The sequence below is a fragment of the Vipera berus genome (assembly GCF_964194415.1).
Source record: "Vipera berus genome assembly, chromosome: 3".
Taxonomy (NCBI): Eukaryota; Metazoa; Chordata; class Lepidosauria; order Squamata; family Viperidae; genus Vipera; species Vipera berus.
The window spans coordinates 68,541,211-68,565,178 of NC_138204.1; the positions used below are offsets into that span (position 1 = coordinate 68,541,211).

At 38.7% G+C, this 23,968-nt stretch overlaps 1 protein-coding gene across 12 annotated transcripts in view; it reads right to left on the minus strand.

Annotated features, from left to right (window-relative positions):
- Nucleotides 1–23,968, minus strand: part of TM2D1 (TM2 domain containing 1) — a 56,819-nt gene that overhangs the window by 29,067 nt on the left and 3,784 nt on the right. For 7 of the 12 annotated variants that reach the window (XR_014025860.1, XR_014025862.1, XR_014025863.1 and 4 more), the window contains exons 4-7: nucleotides 23,659–23,750; nucleotides 18,440–18,513; nucleotides 16,682–16,800; nucleotides 7,230–7,741 (exon numbers count right to left, since the gene is read on the minus strand). Coding sequence is in view for 3 of the 12 variants with exons in the window: in XM_081323212.1 (XP_081179338.1) it covers nucleotides 16,690–16,800; nucleotides 18,440–18,513; nucleotides 23,659–23,750 (277 nt within the window). In the remaining 9 variants the exon portion in view is untranslated. Of the gene's footprint in view, nucleotides 1–4,344; nucleotides 7,742–9,031; nucleotides 9,703–11,534; nucleotides 11,557–15,599; nucleotides 15,692–16,681; nucleotides 16,801–18,439; nucleotides 18,514–23,658; nucleotides 23,751–23,968 lie in introns of those variants that run through there. The other 5 variants (XM_081323210.1, XR_014025867.1, XM_081323212.1 and 2 more) reach the window with 5 other exon arrangements.

A 23,968-nucleotide genomic window follows, 5' to 3' on the forward strand; every position in this document is an offset into this window, starting at 1 on the left:
AAAGTGCCGATTGTCATCCACAAAGCTCCTCATAGTTTACAGGTCTGGATGTCTGCCAGAGTACCCATATCTTATAAACCTATTCAATAAGATATGGATTGGCCCATCCTGGATATTTTCAATAAAACAATATCATTTTATGGGACTCAGGAATCCTGCCTGACATATGGAATAGCATTCCTTCTATGAGCCATCCATCCATCCACCCACCCACCCATCCATCCATCCATCGTTTTCGTCGGGTGGCAAAAGTTCCTTTAAAGAAAATTATATGGTACATTATTTTAAAAATTGCAAGTTTCCCAGAAACATTTTGGAGTGAAACAGCCTTGAAACCCCATACGTGATTAAAAATAGTCTCTTATCCTATTTAAAAAATGACTTTGTGAGGAGTTACATGACTTTATTAGGAGTTACAAGAACTGTTGTTTTAGACCTATCCATGTGATTCCAAATGCGACTGCTTATCATGTTCACAATGAAGAAGAATTAGAGGGAAAATAAGCAAGCACTGATCACCAAACAAATCTGAGTTCTGACTCAAAACTACAAATGACCAGGCTCAAATTATTCTACTTTGGGCACATCATGTGAAGAGCAATCTCTTTAGAGAAGGTGCTAATTCTGGGCAATGTGAAAAGAAAGAGAAGAAGAAGATGACCAGCAACTCAAGTTACAGAAGCAATGGGTACACTATTTAAAGAACTAAAAGACTAGATTAGGGACAGATGACCACGGAGAAAACTCTTTATCTAGGCCATCACTAAGAACCAAAACCGACCTGATGACACACAATCAATTCGTTTATCAAAAACTCTGGAGAAAAAAAGAAAGCTAAATGTGATCAAGATTGTCTTTCGTTATTAAAAGGATTTCACTGTTGTTGTTTCAAAAACAGGATAATATTATATGCTATAGAGTCAGACCAACGTAACTACATGGATACAATTGTTTTGATCCCTAGACAATGGGATCAGGTAAGATCATGTCTGTTCACATAGTGGCCTGTCCTCCTTCCCCAGTGCCAACTCCACAGCTCTTCCAAAGATCAGTGACAGGGGAAGAGAGTTGGGGGGGGGGGTTTGGGACCTGGTGGGATAGGATGCAAGCCCCCAAGCCTCTGGGGATTCCAATGGGTGGGAAGCGGCGCATAGGCACCTCGGGGTGGGGAGAGATCCGGGGCAGGTGGCTCTGGGCCTGTGCGAGGTCTCCCAGGGCCTGTTCTGAACCAGCCTGCTACCGGCCTTGCAATAAGGCAAACCCCTGTTCAAACAGTAGAGACTGGAGAGCGTCTAAGGCTGGAAAGCGTCTGCCAAGATTTATTACTCAAATAACAGAACAAGAAACAAAAACACTGGAACTTGAATCCTCAAACGGAAGGGTTGCTTTCAGCAACCAGCCCTTCCCCAAACACTCCTTTTATTTAGAGATCAGGGCGTGGCCTCCCTGTGCCTCCTCCCGAGGAGTCCCACAGCCTTTCTCTGTTTGTTCCTGCTCGACTGCCTCCTGCGTCGGGCGTCCTTGAACAGGGCCAGCTGTGGGTCATCATCCTCCGCACTCTCGGGCTCACGCAGCTGAGAAGAGGGCCCCGGCTGGGAGCTCTGCGAAGCCTCCAAACCATCATCAGCCGGTTCGTCTTCCACACACTCCTCCTCCCCCTCATCTGAGTCATCCGAGACATCTGAGCCGGCTGCCGGACCCACAGGCTGGCCCTGAGTCACAACAGGGCCTCCTCTACCTACGAAGCATCCTTGCTCTGATTAATGATGAGGAAAGTGGGGTGGGAGTCATTAAATGAGGCGATCACATGGGTGTTTTGCTTAATGACTTGTCACAGCTAGCAACCGTAATTGGCAGGCTCTCTTCTTTCAATATTGCTTAAGCTATCGTAGTCAGTAGGTATCAATAACCCTTATTCTACCACAGAGTCTTCACGGTCCCATCAAACTGATTTTCCTTTTATGGTAGGCTGATGATAAGATTATTACCAGAATCACCTTTTCTCCTGCATTATTCTGTCAGTAACCCTATTGCAGACTAGGACTACACACAGAGAGACACAGAGAGACACAAATACTGAACTTCAGACTTATGCTTGTTCTGGCTCCACTTTCACACTCGTTCATAGAAAATTACTCCCTTAAGTTGCTCTTAAAACTCTGATCGCTCATTCCTCTGGCAAGAAGTGAGGGCATATTTGTGCAGCAACAATAAACGAAATAATCCATTTGTACTGCTTTTCTACTTACATGTTTCTTTTACTAACTAATCTATAGGAGACCTGTAGCAGTTGGAATGAATCATTTTAGTTTGATAGTTAACCTGCTTGAATCTTGCCTGTGTAAGGAAACCATGCATAAAGTTAACTCTATCTTTTTTCTTAAAAAGAAATAGTGTGCATGTGTGTGTGTGTGTGTGTGCGCGCGCGCTTGTTTTGTTGGTGACGCGGGAAGTGAGCCTAACAGTAGACTCATTACTCTAAACAAGACTTACTGTGGCTGATGGTCAACATTCTTCTTTCTGAATTATCTTTATTAAAGATATAAGGCCAAAAGCTACCACCTCACTTTTAATTGGAAGAGTGCTTCTTTTGCCCTTGAAATAACAAATAGGTGCATCTTGTAGAACAGACATCATCTCTCAGATTAACAGAATTTAAAAATTAAGGCTCATTTCTGCAGGTATAATTGGCCCATCCCAGTGTCCCAGTGCTAAATCACTTTCCCTGTAGCCAGTGTAAGTTTCATAAATTCTGCTTACCCTTTGCCAATCTACACAAAATCCCTAAACTATTACATGGTGTAATTGTTGGACTTAAGTGTGCTGTGTGAACTCATTCATTATGTCTTATTAACAATCAAAGGGATAAACAGTCCTGATTTGACCTTGGGTGAACCCAGTCTCTTCCAAGGCTAGCTGCTTTGGGGATGAATAATGGCCCAGACACTCTTTGAAAACAATTCTGAGGTACTTTGTGAGTATAGCAACTATTCAAGCAGCCTGGGTTGTTTTTTGGGGGGTTTTTTGGTCAAACTTCTGCACAAGCCTGAGAAAAGGAAGTGTTCTGCTTTAAGAGCTGCATTAATCTAATTACTGAAGAGTTATTTCATGATACCTCTTAAGTCATGATCTTGCAGAGTGCCTGGTTCACTTTGCCCTTTTGCTCTTGCATTTATAAATGCAACTTGTAAGCCTATTTTTGTATTGTTCTGCTGATCAAAGGCATTCCTCCAACTCTATTTTGGGCTGAAGGTTAACTTGCTCTACCTTTGCTTCTGCGTATAAACTTTGCAACCCTGTCCTCAGCCCCACCAGTTCTAATAGTTACCATTGTGCTTGCTACATGTATATTATACACACATACACACACACTCACCCACACACCTGCTTCAATAGCAGTGCACAGCACTGTATGCCATTTACGAAAATACATAATTGAAATAATCACAGCCTAAACCTGTGCTTAACAAGATATGCTTTGCAGTCATCAACGGAGTTGTTTCGAGAACTAGAGTCCTTAAAGGTTTTCATAGGGGTATTCAAGAGCTCTGAATTTGGTATGACTGAACCACAAAAATGAAAACCCGTGGGGATTTGTAACGGACTAGACAAAACTCTGAATATTACTTTTCATGATTACACCTATTGCTCTTACCGTGTATTCTGTATTACAACAGAAGAAGAGAATGATAATAATGTGTGATCAGAGGAAGTACAACAGTGTCTTAAGAGCTATGGTGGCGCTGTGGATAGAATGTAGTATTGCAGGCAAACTCTGCCCACAGCCTGGAGTTCAATCCTGATGGGGCTTAAGGTCGACTCACCCTTCCATCCTTCCGAGGTCAGTAAAATGTGGACTCAGATTGTTGGGGGCAATATGCTGATACTGTAAACTGCTCAGAGAGTGCTGTAAAGCCCAACAGGGCAATATATAAGTCTAAGTGTTATTGCTATTGTATTTTCATGCAGGCATATACATAGAATGAAGGCTAGTGCTAAGCTTGTAAGCCGCCCTGAGTCTTCGGAGAAGGGCGGGATATAAATGGAATAAAAATAAAAATAAATAAATAAATAAATAAATAAATAAATAAATAAATAAATAAATAAATAAATAAATAAATAAATAAATCTGAGTCCATGGCAAATACAAAGTGAAGGAAAGGTTTTCTCCTCCTTAGTTGTCAACACATGATTCGTTACTGACATTCAGCTGTCAAAATGCTCTGGAAATGGTCAAAGGCAAAGCCGCAATATGGCACTAGATGAACATATCAATGCTAGTAATCCACTAACCTTACTCACAGCATAAAGTATGAACAATATTTAGCAAATTACTACAATCTGTTTTAAAACATGTGCTTTGATTTATTAAGGAATACATATTTCCAAGAGCATAATGATCTCATGTAGACTGCCCAAGGAGCATACGTCTCAAAGAAGATCAAACCTTAGGAGTGATTCAGTAGAGAAAAGATCCATTTGGACTTCATAAAAAAAGAGAGAACATTCATAAACGGAATAAATAATAAAATAAATATTTGTGAAACTTAGTTTAGGGAATTGAACCAGGCCTTCAGCAATTTTTTTTTCTACAAAAAGGGAGGAATGGCATGGTGATTATTCATTCCATTAGGAAGAGAGTATCAAATCTCAGCTGGAAGGTTAGGCAGCTGACCTTTAGCATATCTCAGTGCAACCTGCAATACCACAGCCTTTGCTTTTACGCAAACACACCATGAAGAATCCCACAAAAAGAAGGGGGAAAAACCTTGAATGCAGCTGTATCTTCAAGAACAGGGTCTGTAGAAAATTTGGCTAAGGCCAGATGAGATTCAGACTACTTTTTTCTATAGTCTCCCAGTTGCCCAACCAGCATTCTCAGAAACCTAGACTCCCAACAACAATTCTTCTTTTTACAGAAGCTAAACAATTTCAGAAGAGTCACAGACATTTTAAGAAACACATCTTGGAATCACTTCTATAATGGCATCTACTGTAAATGTTTCATAATGCAGGATTCCATTAGCAAAACAAACCCCTTGCTCCTTTAGCTTGAATTACTCATTCCCTAGGCATCTACATTTCCCAGATACAGCTCTCAGAATAGGTCTTAATGCCATCCTCATCTCAAAAACTTGCAAGCTGGAAGCTTACGTTTACAGGTAGGAAGATCATTTCCTATTGTTCACATGAGCTATTTATCTATTCCACCAAGACATGGTTAGTTATAACGTTGGAAGAAGAATATTTTCATGTGGAAGGCCTGTCCTTGGAGAAAACGTGGTTTGTAGCATAATTTATATCAGGCTCAGATGGCCTTAAGACTGAGGGTATTGATACTTTATAATAAAATGTATAGGATCTCAACCCAGAAGCATAACACTCAATTTGTACATTTTAGACACAGGTTTCAAAACATTTCTAAATTCTAATAATGCAATTAATTAGTAATTTGAAGATCAAATTCCAGATGAACGTGTGGGCAAGCTTGCCACTCTTTGAACATGAAGGATTGACATCTTTATTCTTTATCTTTACCTTTAAATTGGAAGATTATGTATGGTATCTACTTTAAGATGTTTTAAGAAGCCTTACATTGTGTTCAGTGGGCATATTTTCCTATCACCAGTGATTTTCCACTGCATTGTTCCACTGCATTTCAAGAGTAACCACGCTCTAGTAGTTGCACTTTATTTAAAGAGATTTCTTTATCATTTAACTTTATTACAGCAGGCACAGCCTGGATGCTGTTCCGAGTGACAAGGACTATTTCCTTAATTACTGTACATTGATAATAGCATTTACTCTGGCAACCCCAATGCTATTCAATCAAGTGAGATTCAATAAAAAAAAGCTGATTTGCCAGAAGGAAGATGAGCATAAATGCCTGCCATCATATTCTATTTTTAAAGGTAAAGTTACTCCTTGTAAAATTGTTATTAAGAAATGTAATACAATATTCTTCCGAGTTTTGTTCTAAAAAAAACACGCGTCCTCTGCCCAAGCTAATGATATTTTCCATTATGTATCTCCTCCTATCACCCATTTAAAAATATTTGATCCCATTCTACTTTGAAAAACTACGGGGGTGGGCTAAGCGTTTCTTATCTTACCCAGATGTAGATTTTGCATTTATTGTGTCAAGTTTTTCTCCCTTTAATTTTGTATTGCTGAACTTAGTCATCGCTTGATTAAGTGATGACTAAGGGGAATGGTTTATAAAATTGAAATTTTGCAGTAAATGTAGTACATGCTGAAAATGCCGACTTCAGCGTTACACACATCTTTTGTTAGAAGGTTATGGAGGACATTTAAATATAAAGGCAAACTATGATGAGATCAAAGCTCATAAAACAAATGAAACCTATATAACAGTGTATTAAAAAGAAATGACCTATTCTGATAACTAATTTGAGTTCAACGAGAGAAATTACTAAAGGAAGGACAAGGCTTATTTTTCCCTAGTTTCTTAAACAAAGAAGCAGAAAAATAATATACTTATGCCTTTTTCTTAAAGTGAAATAGCATCTGTGCACATGAACCACCATAATGCAGACCCGTATAGTAGCCTGAGACTGCTCTAGTTCTACCTTTGTTTGCTTACAAGAGGATAATCAGAGATTATTTCCATAACAGAAATCTACTAAAAAGAATCCATGTGTGGAATACTTTTAGTAGCAGCAAATCTAAGCTAGGAGTTGCAGAGTATTCAACATCATTTTTTAAAGGGCTTGTAAAGTGGACTTGACTTTAAACAACAGTTAAGATTTTCCAAGCTGACAGAAGTGACATTACCAATAACCAGTGTGTACAGGGACACAAGGTATTTTATGATTGGTGAAGTGACATATATTTATGTTTAGATTCCTCAAGAACAGCAAGATAAAAATGCTACAAATATTTAACTCCAACCTGGGAAAAGAGACAATGATGTAAATGTTCCTAGGGAACAATATTCTTATTCTTTTGAAGGAGGTGAGCCAAGACACTTAAGCTCTGGAGAACCTTTAACATAGGAAGCTATTTATCATAACAAGCTTGGTTGAGACTGCTCCCCATACTGAACCAATTAGAGAAGCTTATTTCGTCATACTTCATAACTCGCAATGATAGGTTTCCAAGCCTGGCGCAGTGCAGTAATTGAATTTTGATCAAACACACATGGCCCATAACCCACTATGTGAAACTTTCAGAATAGTTCACAGCTTCTAAATATCCCATCAACTTACTGCCAAAAGTACAGAATGTACTTGATGCGAGGGAGGGAAGGAGTGAATGAGCTGGAACCTGGTACATCTGCACAACAACACATTCTGGTGTGTGATTTCTCCTTTTCAAATAGCAGTAGGGATAAGGGATGGTGAGCGATGAGGTAATTTCTTCCTGTTTTTCCCCTTTACATCCACACAGTTTTCAGTTTTTTGTACAACTCGTATGAAGTCCTTTGTGCAGTAGGTCATGAGGAGTTTGTTATTAAAAGTCCATCTTTTGCTTTTATTTATCAAGTCATTTAAAAGATAAGTCACTGTCTTCTTTTCAATAAGGTTACAATTGGCGCATAAGGCTCTGACTCCTGTTGTGGGATCAGCAGAGCCCATTACAATATCGCCTACTAGTTTTCCTTTGTACACAAAGAGCTGATGACAAGAGTTGATGAAATTTCTCAATCCTCTGAAGACAGTCCTCTTCCATCATTTCATACGCAGGCATCTTCTCACACTCAAATAAAGTAAGTGAACTCCTGGGGGGGGGGAAAGTTCAGCCATAAAACGGGTGCATAGCCAAAGTACAAGAGAATACATTTAAAGCTTTCCTCCTTGGCAAGTAATAACAACAACAATAGTAGTAAAGTTGGAAGGGACCTTGGAGGTCATCTATTCCAACCCCCTACTAAGGCAGGAAACCCTATACCATTTCAGACAAATGGCTGTCCAGTCTCTTCTTAAAAACTTCCAGTGTTGGAGCATTCACAGCTTCTGGAGTCAGGTTGTTCCACTGGTTAATTGTTCTAACTGTCAGGAAGTTTCTCCTTAGTTCTAGGTTGCTTCTCTCCTTGACTAGTTTCCATCCATTGCTTCTTGTCCTGCTTTCAGGTGCTTTGGAGAATAGCTTGACTCCCTCTTCTTTCTGGCAGCCCCTGAGATATTGGAACATTGCTATCATGTCACCCCTCGTCCTTCTCTTTATTAGACTAGACATACCCAATTCCAGCAGCCGTTCTTTATATGTTTTAGCCTCCAGTCCCCTGATCATCTTTGCTGCTCTTTTCTGTACTCTCAGCATCTTTTTTACATCGTGGTGACCAAGACTGGATGCACTATTCCAAGTAGACAGAGCACAGCCCAAAAGTTTAGGATTGTACAGCTTTATTCCCCCTTCCAATAGCAAAATAAAGGACTGTTATATAGAGCTTGAATAGATAAATAGATAGATAGATAGATAGATAGATAGATAGATAGATAAATAAATAAATAAATAAATAGCAGTTGTACCATATTACCAAGGAGGAAGGTTAGTTTGTCTTCAACTCTGTTTTCTCCTTTATTTTACTGTGTAAGATTCTACACTCAGAAAAGTTACCATGCAATGGACACCCAATGGAATTTTCTTCCGACAATGTCACCACGTACTTCAAACATATTTCCACCCACTGCTCGCAAATCCATAGTTCAATAGCTACGTTGGATAAACATATTTGTTTTTTCTTCCTTCCTTATGTCATTGTCTATAATCTAAGGCAGTGGTTCTCAGACATTTTGGTCTCATGAACCCTTTGCCTTCTTAAAAATGCTTGAGGATCCCAAAGAGCTTTTATTTATGTCGGCTATCGATATTTGTGTGTCTGTGTGCCTTTGAGTCCCTCTTGACTCTTGGGAGACTGTCTGGACAGGTCCCTGCAGTTTTCTTGGCAAGCTTTCAGAAATGGTTTGCCATTGCCTCTTTCCTCAGGCTGATATTTACTATATTAGAAATTAAACTGAACAATTAAAAAAAGTATTTACTTTATTTTGTGCATCCCATAAAAGGGTCTTGGGGACTCCCAAACTTTAAGAATTCCTGATCTAAGGTATATCTACAGTGTGGGATGCTTAGTACTCTCTGAGCTTGGTTGTTTTTCTGCAGCCAATTTCATTATCAAACTAGGTAACATAATCAGTGCAGCCCAAACAGCCAAGCTCAAAGAGCACCACAGTTCAACCCAGAGCCACTAATATTCTCTTCTACTGGTGTATCTACAGTATTTAAACTGCTGCCTAAACTTGATATGCTAGATGTGAACTGGGACATTATGTTCTGTTTCCAGCCTACGACCGGCCCTGTTTGAATGTCAAAGACAACCCCTTTTTATAATCAACAGGCTGGAAAAAACCCAACCAAATTTATTTACAAAGAGTTCAAACAAAAGTTAAACGAAAAATTCAAGCAAGACTTAAACCAAAAGGTTAAACAAGAGTTAAACAAGAATAACAGATCAGGACTCTAGCAGATGATCTTCAAACGGTTGCCTTCAGCAACCAGCACCTCCCACACATTCCCCTTTTATCAGCAGTCCCAAGGTGTGGCTTCTCATTGCCTTCTCCCGAGTTGCCTCATTGCTTTCCTCTGTTCTGTTCTGCTAGATTGCCTCCTGCTCCTAGCGTCCCTGAACAGAGCCACCTGTGGATCGTCTTCTTCCAATCCTTCATGCTCACACAGCTGAGTCTGAGGAGGAACAAGACGGGAGGGGCCTGGCTGAGAGTTCTGCGGTGCATCAGAAACTTCCTCTGACACCAAAGGCTCTCCAAACCCCTCCTCCTCCTCCTCTTCAGAATCATCAGACTCAGCTGCCGAAACCACAGGTTGACACTGAATCACAACACATTAGATACCTGAGGCCACCTTCTTTGAACGATACAAAGATGCAATGCAGTTGTAGAATCTCACTTTAACCGCTAGAATAGAATACTCCTGAATGATGTACTTTTGTTCAGCTTTCAGTTATTTATTTATTTATTTATTTTGGGGACTTATATGCCACCCTATCTCCCGAAGGACTCAGGGCGGCTAACAACAATAAAAACAATACAAAAGTTAAAAGAAATTAAATAAACAGCCCCAATAAATAAGTTAAACTAAACAATTAAAAATTAAAAAACATTTTAAAAAACCCTGCCGTCAGTCCAGGTCAGCCTGATGAAAAAGGAAAGTTTTAAGGCCGCGGCGAAAGGACCGGAGATCCGGGGCCATCCAGAGCTCAAGGTGGAGTTGGTTCCACAGGGCTGGTGCTCCCACAGAGAAGGCCCTCCCCCTGGGGGTCGCCAGCCGACATTGTCTAGCCGACGCCACCCTGAGGAGGCCCTCTCTGTGTGAGTGCACTGGGCGATGGGAAGTCGTTCCCGGCAGCAGACGGTCCTGCAAATATCCCGGGCCTAGTCCATGTAGGGCTTTAAAGGTAAGTACCAGCACCTTAAATCTCACCCGGAAGACAACCGGTAACCAATGCAGCTCACGCAGGAGGGGTGTAATATGGGAGTATCGGGATGCTCCCATCACTACCCGCGCGGCCGCATTCTGCACCAGCTGGAGCCTCCGGGTGGTCTTCAAGGGCAGCCCCTTCAAGGGCAGTTGTTCACGCACTAATTAAATGTTACTTATTTTACCCCAATTACAAGGCAGAACTTAGAAGGCCATGTGTCTGCATACCTGCCACACACAAAATGGTCACTACCTTTAACAGAGCAACCTATACAAAGAAACCTCATGACATGATACCAACCTATCTAGCAAGCTTACTAAGTTCTATAGAAGTAATATAAACACGTATTAAACCTTTTTCCTGTTTAACCTAGGCATAAAAGGTAGAGCTGTCTGGAGGAGCAGAGACGTGTTTGTACTTAGTATAGAGATTATTTTTGGTTGCCACAATGTAAAAAAGATGCTGAGACTCTAGAAAGGGTGCTGAAAAGAGCAACAAAGATGATTAGGGGACTGGAGGCTAAAACACGTGAAGAACGGTTGCAGGAATTGGGTATGTCCAGTTTAATGAAAAGAAGGACTAAGGGTGACATGACAGCAGTCTTCCAATATCTCAGGGGTTTTCACAAAGAAGAGGGGGGTCAACATATTCTCCAAATTATCTGAAGGCAGGCAAGAAGCAATGGACGGAAACTAATCAAGGAGAGAAGCAACTTAGAACTAAGGAGAAATTTCCTGACAGTTAGAACAATTAATCAATGGAACAACCTGCCTCCAGAAGTTATGAATGTTCCAGCACTGGAAGTTTTTAAGAGATTGTCTGAATCATTTGCCTGAAATGGTATAGGGTCTCCTGCCTGAGCAGAGGATTGGAATAGAAGACATCCAAGGTCCCTTCCGACCCTGTTATTCTATTAAGCAAGGAGGCATGGGTTAGCGATACTGACATTTTCAGGTTAAAGGTTTGAACTGAGAAAGCTGTCTACATGAAACATTTAAGTGGAGCAAGTTTTCCTTAAAAACTGGTATCAGAGGTGACAACATTACAAAAACAGAGACTGTGTTAGAAGGATACTCACATTATTTTTGGTTGCGCTTCTGCTGGTAGAAGATAATGAATTGTGCAAAGGAAAAACATATTTTTTCCAATTCTTAGACATGAACATATACTGTGGTTATAAGCAGACTGTGCTAGAATAATTACCGTACTAAAAATCAATCAACTGAAAGCCAAACCTTTCCCCTGCTTATCATAAAATAAAAGTATTTTTTTAATATTTTTTTGTCTGAGGGAGAAGCTGAAAATGAACATAAGTCCATTGTTATAAACAATGTAGTTCTACTCTGTATAAATGTACAGTTGAACAGCCATATAAACATCCAGTTCTGACGAAGGATAAAGCAAATTTCTTCAGAAGAGGATTTACACAGCAATTACATTAATAGATTACGATGTCTAGAACTGTCAAACACAATTTAGGAACATGACGCTTCATATGCAATTGCTGAAACTACTATATATTCTCTTTGTTTTCTGAAGGATTCTGCAAGCAGGCACATTCTTTTTTTTAATATATGCAATGAACTGTTAAACACACCACTTAAGCCTACATAACCTCCCATAAAGAATAAGTAAGAAATCCATAGATAGCTCACAACATTTTTTAAAAAATAGATGAATTGTATGCAGTGTTGTCACTGAAGCAAAATCTAGGAGTAAAACATTCAGAATTCACAACTGGAATTTAAAAAGTTCAGTATTTGCTTCCTACTATTAAAGCCTGAGCCTTGAATGAGAATTTGGTTTAAACAGAACTCTTTTGGTCTTAAGTGTTCAGCACAGGATAAAAGAGATGTTGCTGCTGAGCTGAACAATGCAAATTCTAAGTAATAGGTGATAGTTAGACATATATACCTATAGAAAATAGGAGACCTAAGTATGAGGGAATCAAACTAAACAGTTTTGCTAAAATACATTCTGCAGTTATTCCTTGCCCATAAATGCTTATGAACTCAAATATAGCCTGATTTACTAAGAGAACATAATTAACATCAGGCATTATCCACTGTATGGAAAAACATTGTTTCTTACTGTCTTCCAAACTACAATTCAAATAACTACAGTACCAATATGGCTACTAGTAATGAACAGATTCGGCTACATTACTTGGCATACTCTAGTACAGTAACACCTTTATCCATTAACAGAATAGATAGATATGTACGGGTTTAATTATCGAAAATGTAAATGGCATATTGTGGTGGTCACATTATTCAATGTCAAAGTGAAGGTATTCTCTTTCCAGTCCTATTTCCAGAGCTGACTCAAGAAATAAACTTACTGCAGAAAATTGGGAAGCCATACTGTATCTTTCATCTAACACCACAGAAGAATCCTTTCTTTTATATATGTTTGAAACTTGGATATCTACTCTCACTTTTTCATGCCAACATTTGTGTGGCTAATCATTTCCTGACCTTGATGTTTTCTGCCGTTTTATTTTACGTGAGAATCCGAGTCTCCCCAGCTTCAACCCTTACCCCAAAAATGCCCTTGGAACAGGGGTGGGCAATTAATTTTCCCAAGGGGTCACATGACAACCTGGGACTGATGTGGAAGGCTGTGCTCACCTATCCCCAATGCTGTGGCCGCACTCCCGATGCCAACACCGCCCTTACGCTGCCAATCCCTTTTCCCTGACTCCCAGACTGGGATGACCCAGTCTGCCTTGGAAAGTGTGTCGTTCTGTTCTATTTTTACAGATTTTACACAGTATAATCTAAGTCTAAATTTCAGAACTTGGGATAGAGTGTAACATTCAGGGGGTTTTTGGATTGCCACTGAACGTGACAGTCTATCCCAAGTTTTGAATTAAGCTTTAGATTATACTGTGCTGGCTAATTCAATGCATATTAATAGCGTGAAAAATATTACTTAAAATGTAGCTGCTATAACGATATAACAAATACCTCAGCCCACTGTAACAAAGAGCTTACGTACACACTTAATGGGTTGAAGAGCTTCACTGAAATAAGATAACTATAATTAATATCTCATGAGTTTCACCACTTAAGTGCAGATTCTGTTCCTGGGTGAAGATATTTATCACATTTAAGATACATTTAAAGCCCTTAATACACACCGGCAGTTATAATATATTTACTACAATTGCCTTATCAAAGTAAGGTAAGAGGTAACTTTGTTTTGAAAATACGACTACATGTTGCACTTAAACTATGTCATTTCTGCATGTGATAGAACAGTGAGAAGGACCATATGCAAAGTTTGTCACTATAGATAGAAGAGGACTTTAGTTACAATTGCCTTGCAGTTGTACAATGTTCTACAATTGGAACATTAGATTAGGTCTTTAGGTATCTCGTACAAATGCCTTATTTGGTCTGAAAGCTGACAGCATGACTTTATGCTACTTACTGTTCGATACGTACAGTATATTCATTAGAGATATGGAGGGAATTAATGTTACAATCTCAATATTATATGGGGAGCAAAATGAATTCAAAATAGGCCTGGTGTCCTACAGTAAAAAAAAAAGGTGATGTAGTACTCTATGCTGAGTACTGCTTCTCATCTAGACCCAGAAAAATTAACCCAAATAGTGATTTTTTAAAAAACAGGTCTTTTCAACCTTTTCACCCATTGTACCACTTTTAGGATATGGCAACATCCGAGTACCACCAGTCACCTAGCAAGGTGTCAAAAACTTGATGACACCCCCCCCCAAAAGGGAAAAAGTGATAAAGTACAGGTAGTCCTCGACTTACAACAGTTCGCTTAGTGACTGTTCGAAGTTACAATGGCACTGAAAAAGTGCCCCCCAAGCCACAGCTGAGTAGGACACCTGCCTGCCCACCTGGCGGCGCTCTTCCTCCGGTCCGAGGTTTTCATTGTTGTGAGCATTTCTGTTGAGGATTAGCAGCGGGGGTGGGGTGGGAGGCTGTTTGATTTTTATTCCCCCCGTCTGCTGGGTGGTTGCAGCAGGTTTTGGTCACTTCACATGACCCTGGGACACTGTGACCGTCATAAATATGAATCAGTTGCCAAGCATCTAAATGTAAATCACAAGACCCTGGAGATGCTGCAACATTCCAGCTGACCAGTGCTTCTTCTGGGCTCAGCAGAAGCGCCAGGATCAGTGCTGAGCTCCAGCTTCCACTGAGCCCTGACAGGCCTGCAGCTCCAGCCATCTCTTGATCAGGCTTGTGCGGTGCTGCCACCAGTTCAGCTCATTCCCCTCCCCCGCCACCACTTTTCTAGGATGGTTGCGAACCACCTGCCAGGTGCCAATGTACCACAGGTGGTACCCGTACCACTGGTTGAAAAACCCTGTTTTAAAAGATTACGCTTTAAAGTTTTCCCCATACTAAACAATAGAAGCAACAGTAAAAGAATTTGTTTTGCTGCCAGACTTGCACAAACAGCAAAAGAATGACAGCAATAATTTGAAAAATACTTCTCCAAAATACAAAAAAATCCCTACATAATTTGCCTGAGGTTTTGTCCTTATGTACAGTACAAGCACAGAGCACTTTTGTTTTGTATTTAACAAGCTGACAGCAAATTTCAACAAACGTAGAATAATTGTTGCATTTGGAAATTCAAGAGTTCAAACAGCCTAACAGTCCGTCTATATCTACATTTTTGAACCTGGCAGCTTTTTTCTGAAAAACACAGCTTGCAAAGAAAGGGGATGATGACATTACAATCAGCCATGAACAAACTATTTAAAAGCAGCACTAAGGTTATCAGTCAGTCAGTAGCCAGCTTTTTGTTATTTCCAAAATGATTCTTAATTTCTGAACATGTGTTTAATTGACCTTTCCCTTGTCTCTATCTACTTTTTCAGCTTCAGGCCAATGACAACAGGGGTGGATCCATGACCAGAGTCTGCTGGCTAACGTAGTATGTAAATTTCCAGGGTTCGGATAAATTAAAAAATATACTAACAAACACAAAAGAAAACTTAAGAATATATTATCTTTTATCCCATGATTAAAAGAGTGAAACACTGCAAGTTCTGGATGTTTTGTGCACACTTTGGCTATGTTTCACTGTTTTCACAGTATAAATGAAAAATAAGGAGACTTCGTGCATGGAGGAAGAGTAAAAATGATTATACAACCTACTAGCATGTGATTGTCAACATTTATAATATCTTCTTTTTGTGCGTCTAGAAAAAGGATCAACTGGATGACGTTTTCTTAATTGTAGCATCTGGAAGGCAATTTTTAGCATTTTTGTGTTTTTAATTTTATATCCAAGACAGTGATTGAATACACAGGACAATGGACATCAGGCTAAATATCAGGAGACCAGGAGTTTTAGTCCCGCCTTAGGCATGAAAATGGTCTAGGTAACCTTGGGCCAATCTCTCTCTCACAGCCTAACTTATCTTATAGGCTTGTTGTTGTGGGGAAAATAGGAGGAGGAAGGTGCACTGGGTATTTTTTTCTGCCTTGAGTTGTTTATAAAAATAAAATAGGTGGGATATAAATTTAATACTGTAAATTGTCACCACTGTATCTTACGTTCAAAATCTAATTTTTAAAACATCCCTTTATAAATATGGACAATTTCATCAAGGATAAAACATGTTTTTCAGAATTTGTTAGAAAGATATTTCAAAATCAATTTTATCAGAGAACGCATATCTACACGGGACGTGTCTTCTTGTTTCTTAGGCCCTTTTTATGTGTTATTGCCCATTATAAATTCATCTCCCCTGAAAAAGTAATCTCTTGGTGTAGGATGGCTATGTATATTGTATAAGTGGAGAGAGCCACCGATCCTGGCAAAAAAGCAGGCAAGAACCACACTGAAAAGGCATTCAACAAGATCATATCGATCCCTTAGCTCTTTCCAATTAAGTTATTTTTTTACAGTGTTTCAGAAATCCTAACTGAAAGGAGTGAAACAGCTTTATTATTTCATCCCTCTATATAAAGCAGGGTTGGGCAACTATGGCAACTTTTTGACTTGTGGACTTCAACTCTCAGAATTCCTGAGCCAGCCATGCTGAGTCAAGAATTCTGGGAGTTGATGTCCACAGGTCATAAAGTCGCCATGGTTGCCCACCCCTGCTTTATATAGAGGGATGAAATAATAAAACTATTTCCTACCCCTGGTATAAAGTAATCTCTGTTTGACAAAAATGGCTTGATTGGTCAAAGACAACATTTTTGATATTCAGGTTAAGGAACTTACTGGTAAGATTAAGGGTACATTTGAGGTTTTCTATATGTATCATTGGTAATACTCAGCCTGGTAAGCCTTGCACCATAATAATCTATTATGTAGTTAGAACCATCAGAAGGACCCACAATCTGGAAAAGAAAGTATTACATTGTTAAAAATTCTGTTTTGAAATATTCCCCCCACACAGAAATCTTCTGCAACCTTCTCCATATGCACATTGCATTTAATATGACTACAAAACAGCTATAAAACTCATAACACATATGAAATGTTCCTTGACGTAAGCAGACAAATAGCCTGTATGTGTCTTAGGGAATAGGCATTTCACCAAGAGGTTACACACTTGGAAAGACAAAGTAGGAGAGAGAGAATTTTGACAGAACATTGGCTTTGCCTGTGTAAGCTTCCACAAAGTAGGAGAACCTGTGAAATATATTGGTAATTGAAAACAAAAGGCATATTTAATTCTTACCTAACCTAATTCTTATGAAATTATTAATTTATCTGAGGAGAAGTTGTACCAATATGCTTATAATTTTACGGAATCACAGTGCCACAGTGTTAAGAAGGTATTGTTATAACTAAGGGAATCGGAGAGGAAATCTTTGTTGATGCAACTTGAGCTATTTACAAATAATTTATTTGCTATTGTTTACTTTTGATTACCCAACCACCGTATTGCTTTACAAATACCTGAATGTAAAATTTTTAAAATATAACAAAACTTGTACAAAAAGAAGAAGGAATTGTAACTAACAAGTTGGTCTAGGTCACAGGGGTAGGCAACCTTGGCTCTTTTATGACTCGTGGACTTCAACTCCCAGAATTCCTGAGCCAGCCATGCTGAGGGGAAAGGGAGAGGTTTCCAAGCTGAGCCATTCTGGCTCAGGAATTCTGGGAGCTGAAGTCCACGAGTCATAAAAGAGCCAAGGTTGCCTACCCCTAGGACCAGAAACCCTAGTTCGGGTTCATCGTCAGTCATTAAAGCTCTCTGGATTTTTCCCTTTTGCTATATTAAAATTTACACGGAAATTAACTTCTGAGGTTATACATGGAATTTCAAGTACCTTTTTCATACTAAATATGGGCAAATTTAATTCCAAGGACATGTTTGTAGGAAAAAGTATAAAAATGTGTAATCACAAATATTCTATCAGGACAAAAATAAGAACTGATGCACTTCAACTTGTGAAACTGCTAGGAGTGCAACTAAAACTACTGGAGTTTAATGAACTTTTTAAAATCCTTTAAGACTTTGACTAAGAGGAACCAATATATTAGATTGGCTTATATGCAACCATAGAAACTAACTTTTTAACAAGCAGAAACGTTGTGCTAGCAAATGTTTCTGCTACATTTATACAAGGGAGGTTTGCATATGTATGTACTTATTAAACATCCATTTAATAAAATATTCACAAATACAGTAAATGTATTTTTATGTTTTTCCAATTTTTACCCATTCTTCTGAATATATTTTTAATATAAAAGGTTCTCTGATAATTTTGCAATATAGGAAAGCAACATAATGATATACGGGGCAAGTTGATGTTTAGATGTCTAAGTAAGCAGAATTTGAATAGGCTTCTTCTTATCTAAAAACAAATCTAAAAACTTTCAAAACTGATGGGAACATTAAAAGGCAATGTGGGAGTCAACTATTCATATTTTCAAAAAATAGTAATGTCCCAGAAATCAGTTGCTAGATGTCTAAGTGCATCTCAGACTTTAAAAAAAAGACTTTTATACTGGATGTTTTGAACTTACCTGCATTGAAATCAAAATGAAGTCAATCAAACTACCAATTCCACAAAAGCCTACGGTGCAGAACTTTAACAAACCTGTGAAAAAAGATGCATTTACGCCATTGAGTGGATGTATTTCAGAGCATTACAGTTTTTAGGAAAAAGAAAACATGTTTTGTCACCGTAATGATTTATCCATGCCCCTAAAATTATGCATTACCATAGGTACAGGGATTTTTTTTACTATTTCTGAATTAGTAGCTTCTTCTTAATCCATATACACAGAGAATCCTAAAGAAAACTATAAACCACTGAAGTTTCAATACCAGAAGGGACCGCTGAAAAACAAGCCAGAGGGCAGTCAAGGCAATTTTTTAACAAGCTTGAAAGAACAATGGCGATTCTTTAAATCTAAGAAATGCCAACTCAATTTGTGGGACAGAGGGAAGGAAAACCTTGTTTGGTGAGCCGCTGATGCAGCAAATTGTACATAAGAAAGTAGTTTATACATTTAACATAAATCAACATAAAATAATTTTGGTAAAAGACAAGAAGTCTTTTAGTACAGTACTTATCTCCAAGATGACAGGACATTCTTTCCTATTTCTAGCTATTAGGATTTATTTTAGGCTGGACTCCTAAAGGTTGTGGTCATACGATACTATTATATACTATAATCTGTAATTATCCAATTAATTATAATAACAATCCAGCTTGGCCTCCTCAGAACCAAGTATTAATAATCCGATTTAGCCAATTTACACAAAACTATTCTTTGCAGTTGTCAGGCATATGTTTCACTTACCTACTGTGAGCAATAACTTCACAATCTAAGCAATGTGTCTCTGGGCAAAAAGGGGCAGTATCAGACCTGCGAACGTTTCTGCAACTAGGAATTCCATGGGATGCTTTTAGAATTAAATGAATAGCAGCTATGTGGGGTTCTAAATAGTCTGGGATTCAGAAAAGGGGCTAGTTTAGTTTAGCAAAGGAAAACAGATTTGAATTAAAAGTACTTCTTTATACAAACATCAAAACAAAAAAAAGGTAAGAGCCCATAATTAGATGAAAACTTTATAAGCTTAGTGTAAACACAGCTGATTTTGCTTCCAACTTCAAAATGTTTTAAAAGTTCTCAACAAGTAAGACGTCAGCAGCAAACCATACTGAAAGTACAAAGCGATTCAAAATGTGAAACATGACTGAAGTTACTTGAGTATCACATTGTAAGGCTGGCTTTCTGCTTATTTTTCAATCATTCTGTTTAGCTTTCAGTCTAAAATAATGGAGCAGTGACCCCCAGGAAGCTGTTCAGAAAAAAATATCTTAACATTTCTTACAGCGCTGCTTATTCTCCTAAGCAAAATCTGTACACAGAACTGTATCATGGAAAAGGATAACTTGCTCAGAATTATGTCTTGGCAATTTTTATTATGTGTGGGTCTGTCGTGGTTAAGCCTTCATAAAATTCAACCAGTTCCAATCCTGAGATCCATTAATGTGATCTTATTATACTAACGGAATTTCATAAGATGTTAATTTGTTTCGGGACACAATTCAGTATACTATTTTGACTTTTAAAGCCCTTAGTTTGAGATGCAAGTGCTTTCATGGGATATCTGAACCACATGAATCTGAAGAAAGAAATAATTGTTCTTCTCCAAGTACCATCATATGAAGTTAAACAGGTGGCTTTTTCTATGAACTCAGCCAACTATAAATACTTTCTGCTAAGGAATGACAGCCTACCTTTTTTAATTCTATTTATAGATAAGACAAATCCTGGCTTAGTTACTATTTATTATTTCTGTACACAAATTATTTTTCCTCTTTTCAAATTGCTGTTATTTGTATGGAATCATCAAGCTACTAAAAATACAGCTTGTTGTAAAGACTTTTTAGTAAACAAAGCTGGAAAGCAGTAACACCCTTAGGTTAATTTTTAACTTAAGACTTGTGCTATGTATTATTATGCGCGCGCGCGCACACACACACAAACACACACACACACACATATATATATATATATATATATATATATATATATATATATATATATATATATATATATATATATATATATGTAAATTTTTGGATTGCTAACAAAGAATTAAAGGGAGATATATTTATATATCTATATATATTTATATATTTGTTAAATGTTTGTTAAGCATTCAGAATACACTTGCTTAGTCCCAGACACGGGACAAATCTTATTTCCTGTTTCAGCCTAGCCCAAGGCCATCAACAGGCAATAGCCACAGCAGTGGAAGCTCATATTTGTGTAAACATTTATATATTTATATATATTTATATAGGGACGCGGTGGCTCAGTGGGTTAGGACACTGAGCTTGTCGATCAGAAGATTGGCAGTTTGGCGGGTCGAATCCCGAGTGCTGCGTAACAGAGTGAGCGCCTGTTACTCGTCCCAGCTTCTGCCAACCTAGCAGTTTGAAAGCACGTAGAAAAATAGGGACCACTACAGTGGGAAGGTAACAGCATTCCGTGCGCCTTTGGTGTCTAGTCATGCCGGCTACATGACCACGGAGACGTCCTCGGACAAGCGCTGGCTCTTCGGCTTTGTAACGGAGATGAGCACCGGCCCCTAGAGTCGGAAACGACTAGCACGCATGTGCGGGGGAACCTTTACCTTTACCTATATATTTATATATGACAAACAATTCTCTTTTAGTAATTACTGACATCCAAATTAATAAAAGGTAGGTAAAAGCAGCAAAAGGCAGCAAAAGCACTAGTTTTTAGAGTTAAGCTTCTGAATGGAAAAGTATTCCATTTTGGATTTTCTTAGTATTTGCTGATCTTGGCCACTGTCAAGTAACATAGTTTCATACAAGCCCCACTGATATAAAGAAGCCTGAGTGAACAAATAACACCAACTCTTGATGCTTGTTTCATTTAATGTATAAATTAAGTCACTGAACGTTCCATGCCCCATGGAGAAAAAGTAACTGTCACTTTAGCCTCATAGAAAGTTGCTGCACCTCTTTTAGCGACAAAACTAATAGTCCAGCAAAAATATTATTAGCCTCTCATTTTGTTGTATAGGGATTCTGATCCATCTCTCCAATGAAAACAATTTCAACTTAATACATTTGAGGGTTTTCTGGCATGTGCTCATCTTCTCAAGTCATACTATATTTGGGTAAGGATATTTTAGGTTCAAAATTTGAGTTTCTTCTTCTGCATCTATTGTCATATAGACGTCCTTATAAGTTTGGGATCAGTCTTCTTGTTTGACTTACTTGTGTTGGGAAACTCCCAGCCAGGCAGGGAAGGAGGGATCAAGCGGGGATCTAGCCTTGAGTCCTGCAGACTAAAGAGACTTAGGGCTGATCCCTCCAAAGTTCCATGGAACCTTATCTGTTTGTTCCCAGGAGAAGGCAAATCAGCGTGAGACTTCTAAAACCTTCTGCAAAAAGCAGAAATTTGTCCTTCATTCAACAATGGCAAATTCTTCAGCTCCTGAGGCAGCAAAGCATCTCCAAAACATAACGCTACCACCTACCACTACCATCATTGACGGCTGGCACGAATTTCCTATTAAAGAATGCATTGTTTCATTTCTGACATCCACGTAGCCAATTTTGGATTATCTGTTGGTAGAGTACTCTGTTGGTAATCTTTTTCATAAGTCTTTTTGTTTGTTTGTTTGGCAGATTAAGACAAGTATCAATACTTTTAGTGAATCGTAGCTTCTACTTAGGGACGCGGTGGCTCAGTGGGTTAGGACGCTGAGCTTGTCAATCAGATGGTCGGCAGTTTGGCGGGTCAAATCCCGAGTGCCGCGTAACAGAGTGAGCGCCTGTTACTCGCCCCAGCTTCTGCCAACCTAGCAGTTCGAAAGCACGTAAAAATGCAAGTAGAAAAATAGGGACCACTACGGTGGGAAGGTAACAGCGTTCCGTGCGCCTTTGGCGTCTAGTCATGCCGGCCACATGACCACGGAGACGTCCTCAGACAAGCGCTGGCTCTTCGGCTTTGAAACGGAGATGAGCACCGGCCCCTAGAGTTGGAAACGACTAGCACGCATGTGCGGGGGAACCTTTACCTTTACCTTAGCTTCTACTTGCTCATACTGTAAAACCCATCTGATGATTTTCTTATGATAAAGCTATAATCATCAGTTTTAGCCATTCTCTATTTATATACCTCTAGGATCCACATGATGTTCTGATAATGTTCAGTTGCAAAAATATGGTAACTGAAAATCCAAAAGTGGTGGATATTCTTTCACAGTAGTATACTACAAGAACCAATTTAATACAGTACTGTGTCATTTTCCGCACCTCCAGCCCACAAAATCTGTTTCTAGCAAGCAGAAAAAAATGCAATGGGTTAGGAGCCTATTGAGAAATTCCAACACAACACTCTATAATCTATAAGAATTTCAGATAGTCATAATATCTCAAACTGCCAGATAGAACAATTAAAATCCTTGTTTTTTCCTTCCCTATCTACAACACACTATAAAAGGTTTTTTCCCCCAATAAGAACCTTATTGTATGGGGAAAAATCATTTGTGATTTTTCACAAATAAATAGGTTTTATGGTAAGCAAACACTGCTAATGCTTACTGGGCAATGTTTTAATTTTTCAAGTGCAACTCAGAAGGAAATCTAGAATAAATTATCCAACCCATCTTTTTTATTGTGTGATGAAATACAAAAGTATAACATTCTTGGAGGTTCTCTATTTCATATAAGAGTCCTCAGCTTACAATTCATTTAGTGACCATTCAAAGTTATAGTAGCACTGAAAAAGGTGATGTCCATTTTTCACACTTATGACCATTGCAACATCTCCGTGGTCACGTGATCAAAACTCGGATGCTTGGCAACTGGCATGTATTTATGATGGTGGCAGTGTCCTCACCTTTTGCGACCTTTTGACGAGCAAAGTCGATGGGGAAGCCAGATTCACTTAACAGCCATATTGCTAACTTAATAACCATAGCGATTCACTGAACAACTGTGGCAAGAAAGGACATAAAATGGGGCTAAATTCACTTAACAACTGTCTTGCTAAGCAACAGACATTTTGGGCTCAATTGCGATCATAAGTCAAGGACTACCTGTCTTTGCCGAATATGTCAACCTCTTAATATTCCAGCTTGATATCTATATAGGACACTGTCACTGAGGAATACAAATGGAATATAAATGAATTAATACAGAAGCATTCACTTTTATTTAGACTAATATTTAAAAGTAGGAACTTACCCAATGCAGGATATCCTAGATAAAACCGATCTGCTCCCAACCAGCCAAGAAACAAAGACAGCGCTACTGCGACCTTATAGGAGTAACCATTTCTAGAAATAGAAATAGGACAAAAAAAATCCTGAATTCATTTTTGAGTTCTTTTTCTTCATCCCATTAATTATTTAACACTAGAACTTTCAAACTGTCAAAGCTTAAGCAAATGGAAATCCAGCTACACTTTTCACCAAACAATAATACAAAAAAGGAGTGAATGATTTCTCCATTATTAGACTGTTAATATTTCATGCGACAAAGAAAGAGACATTTG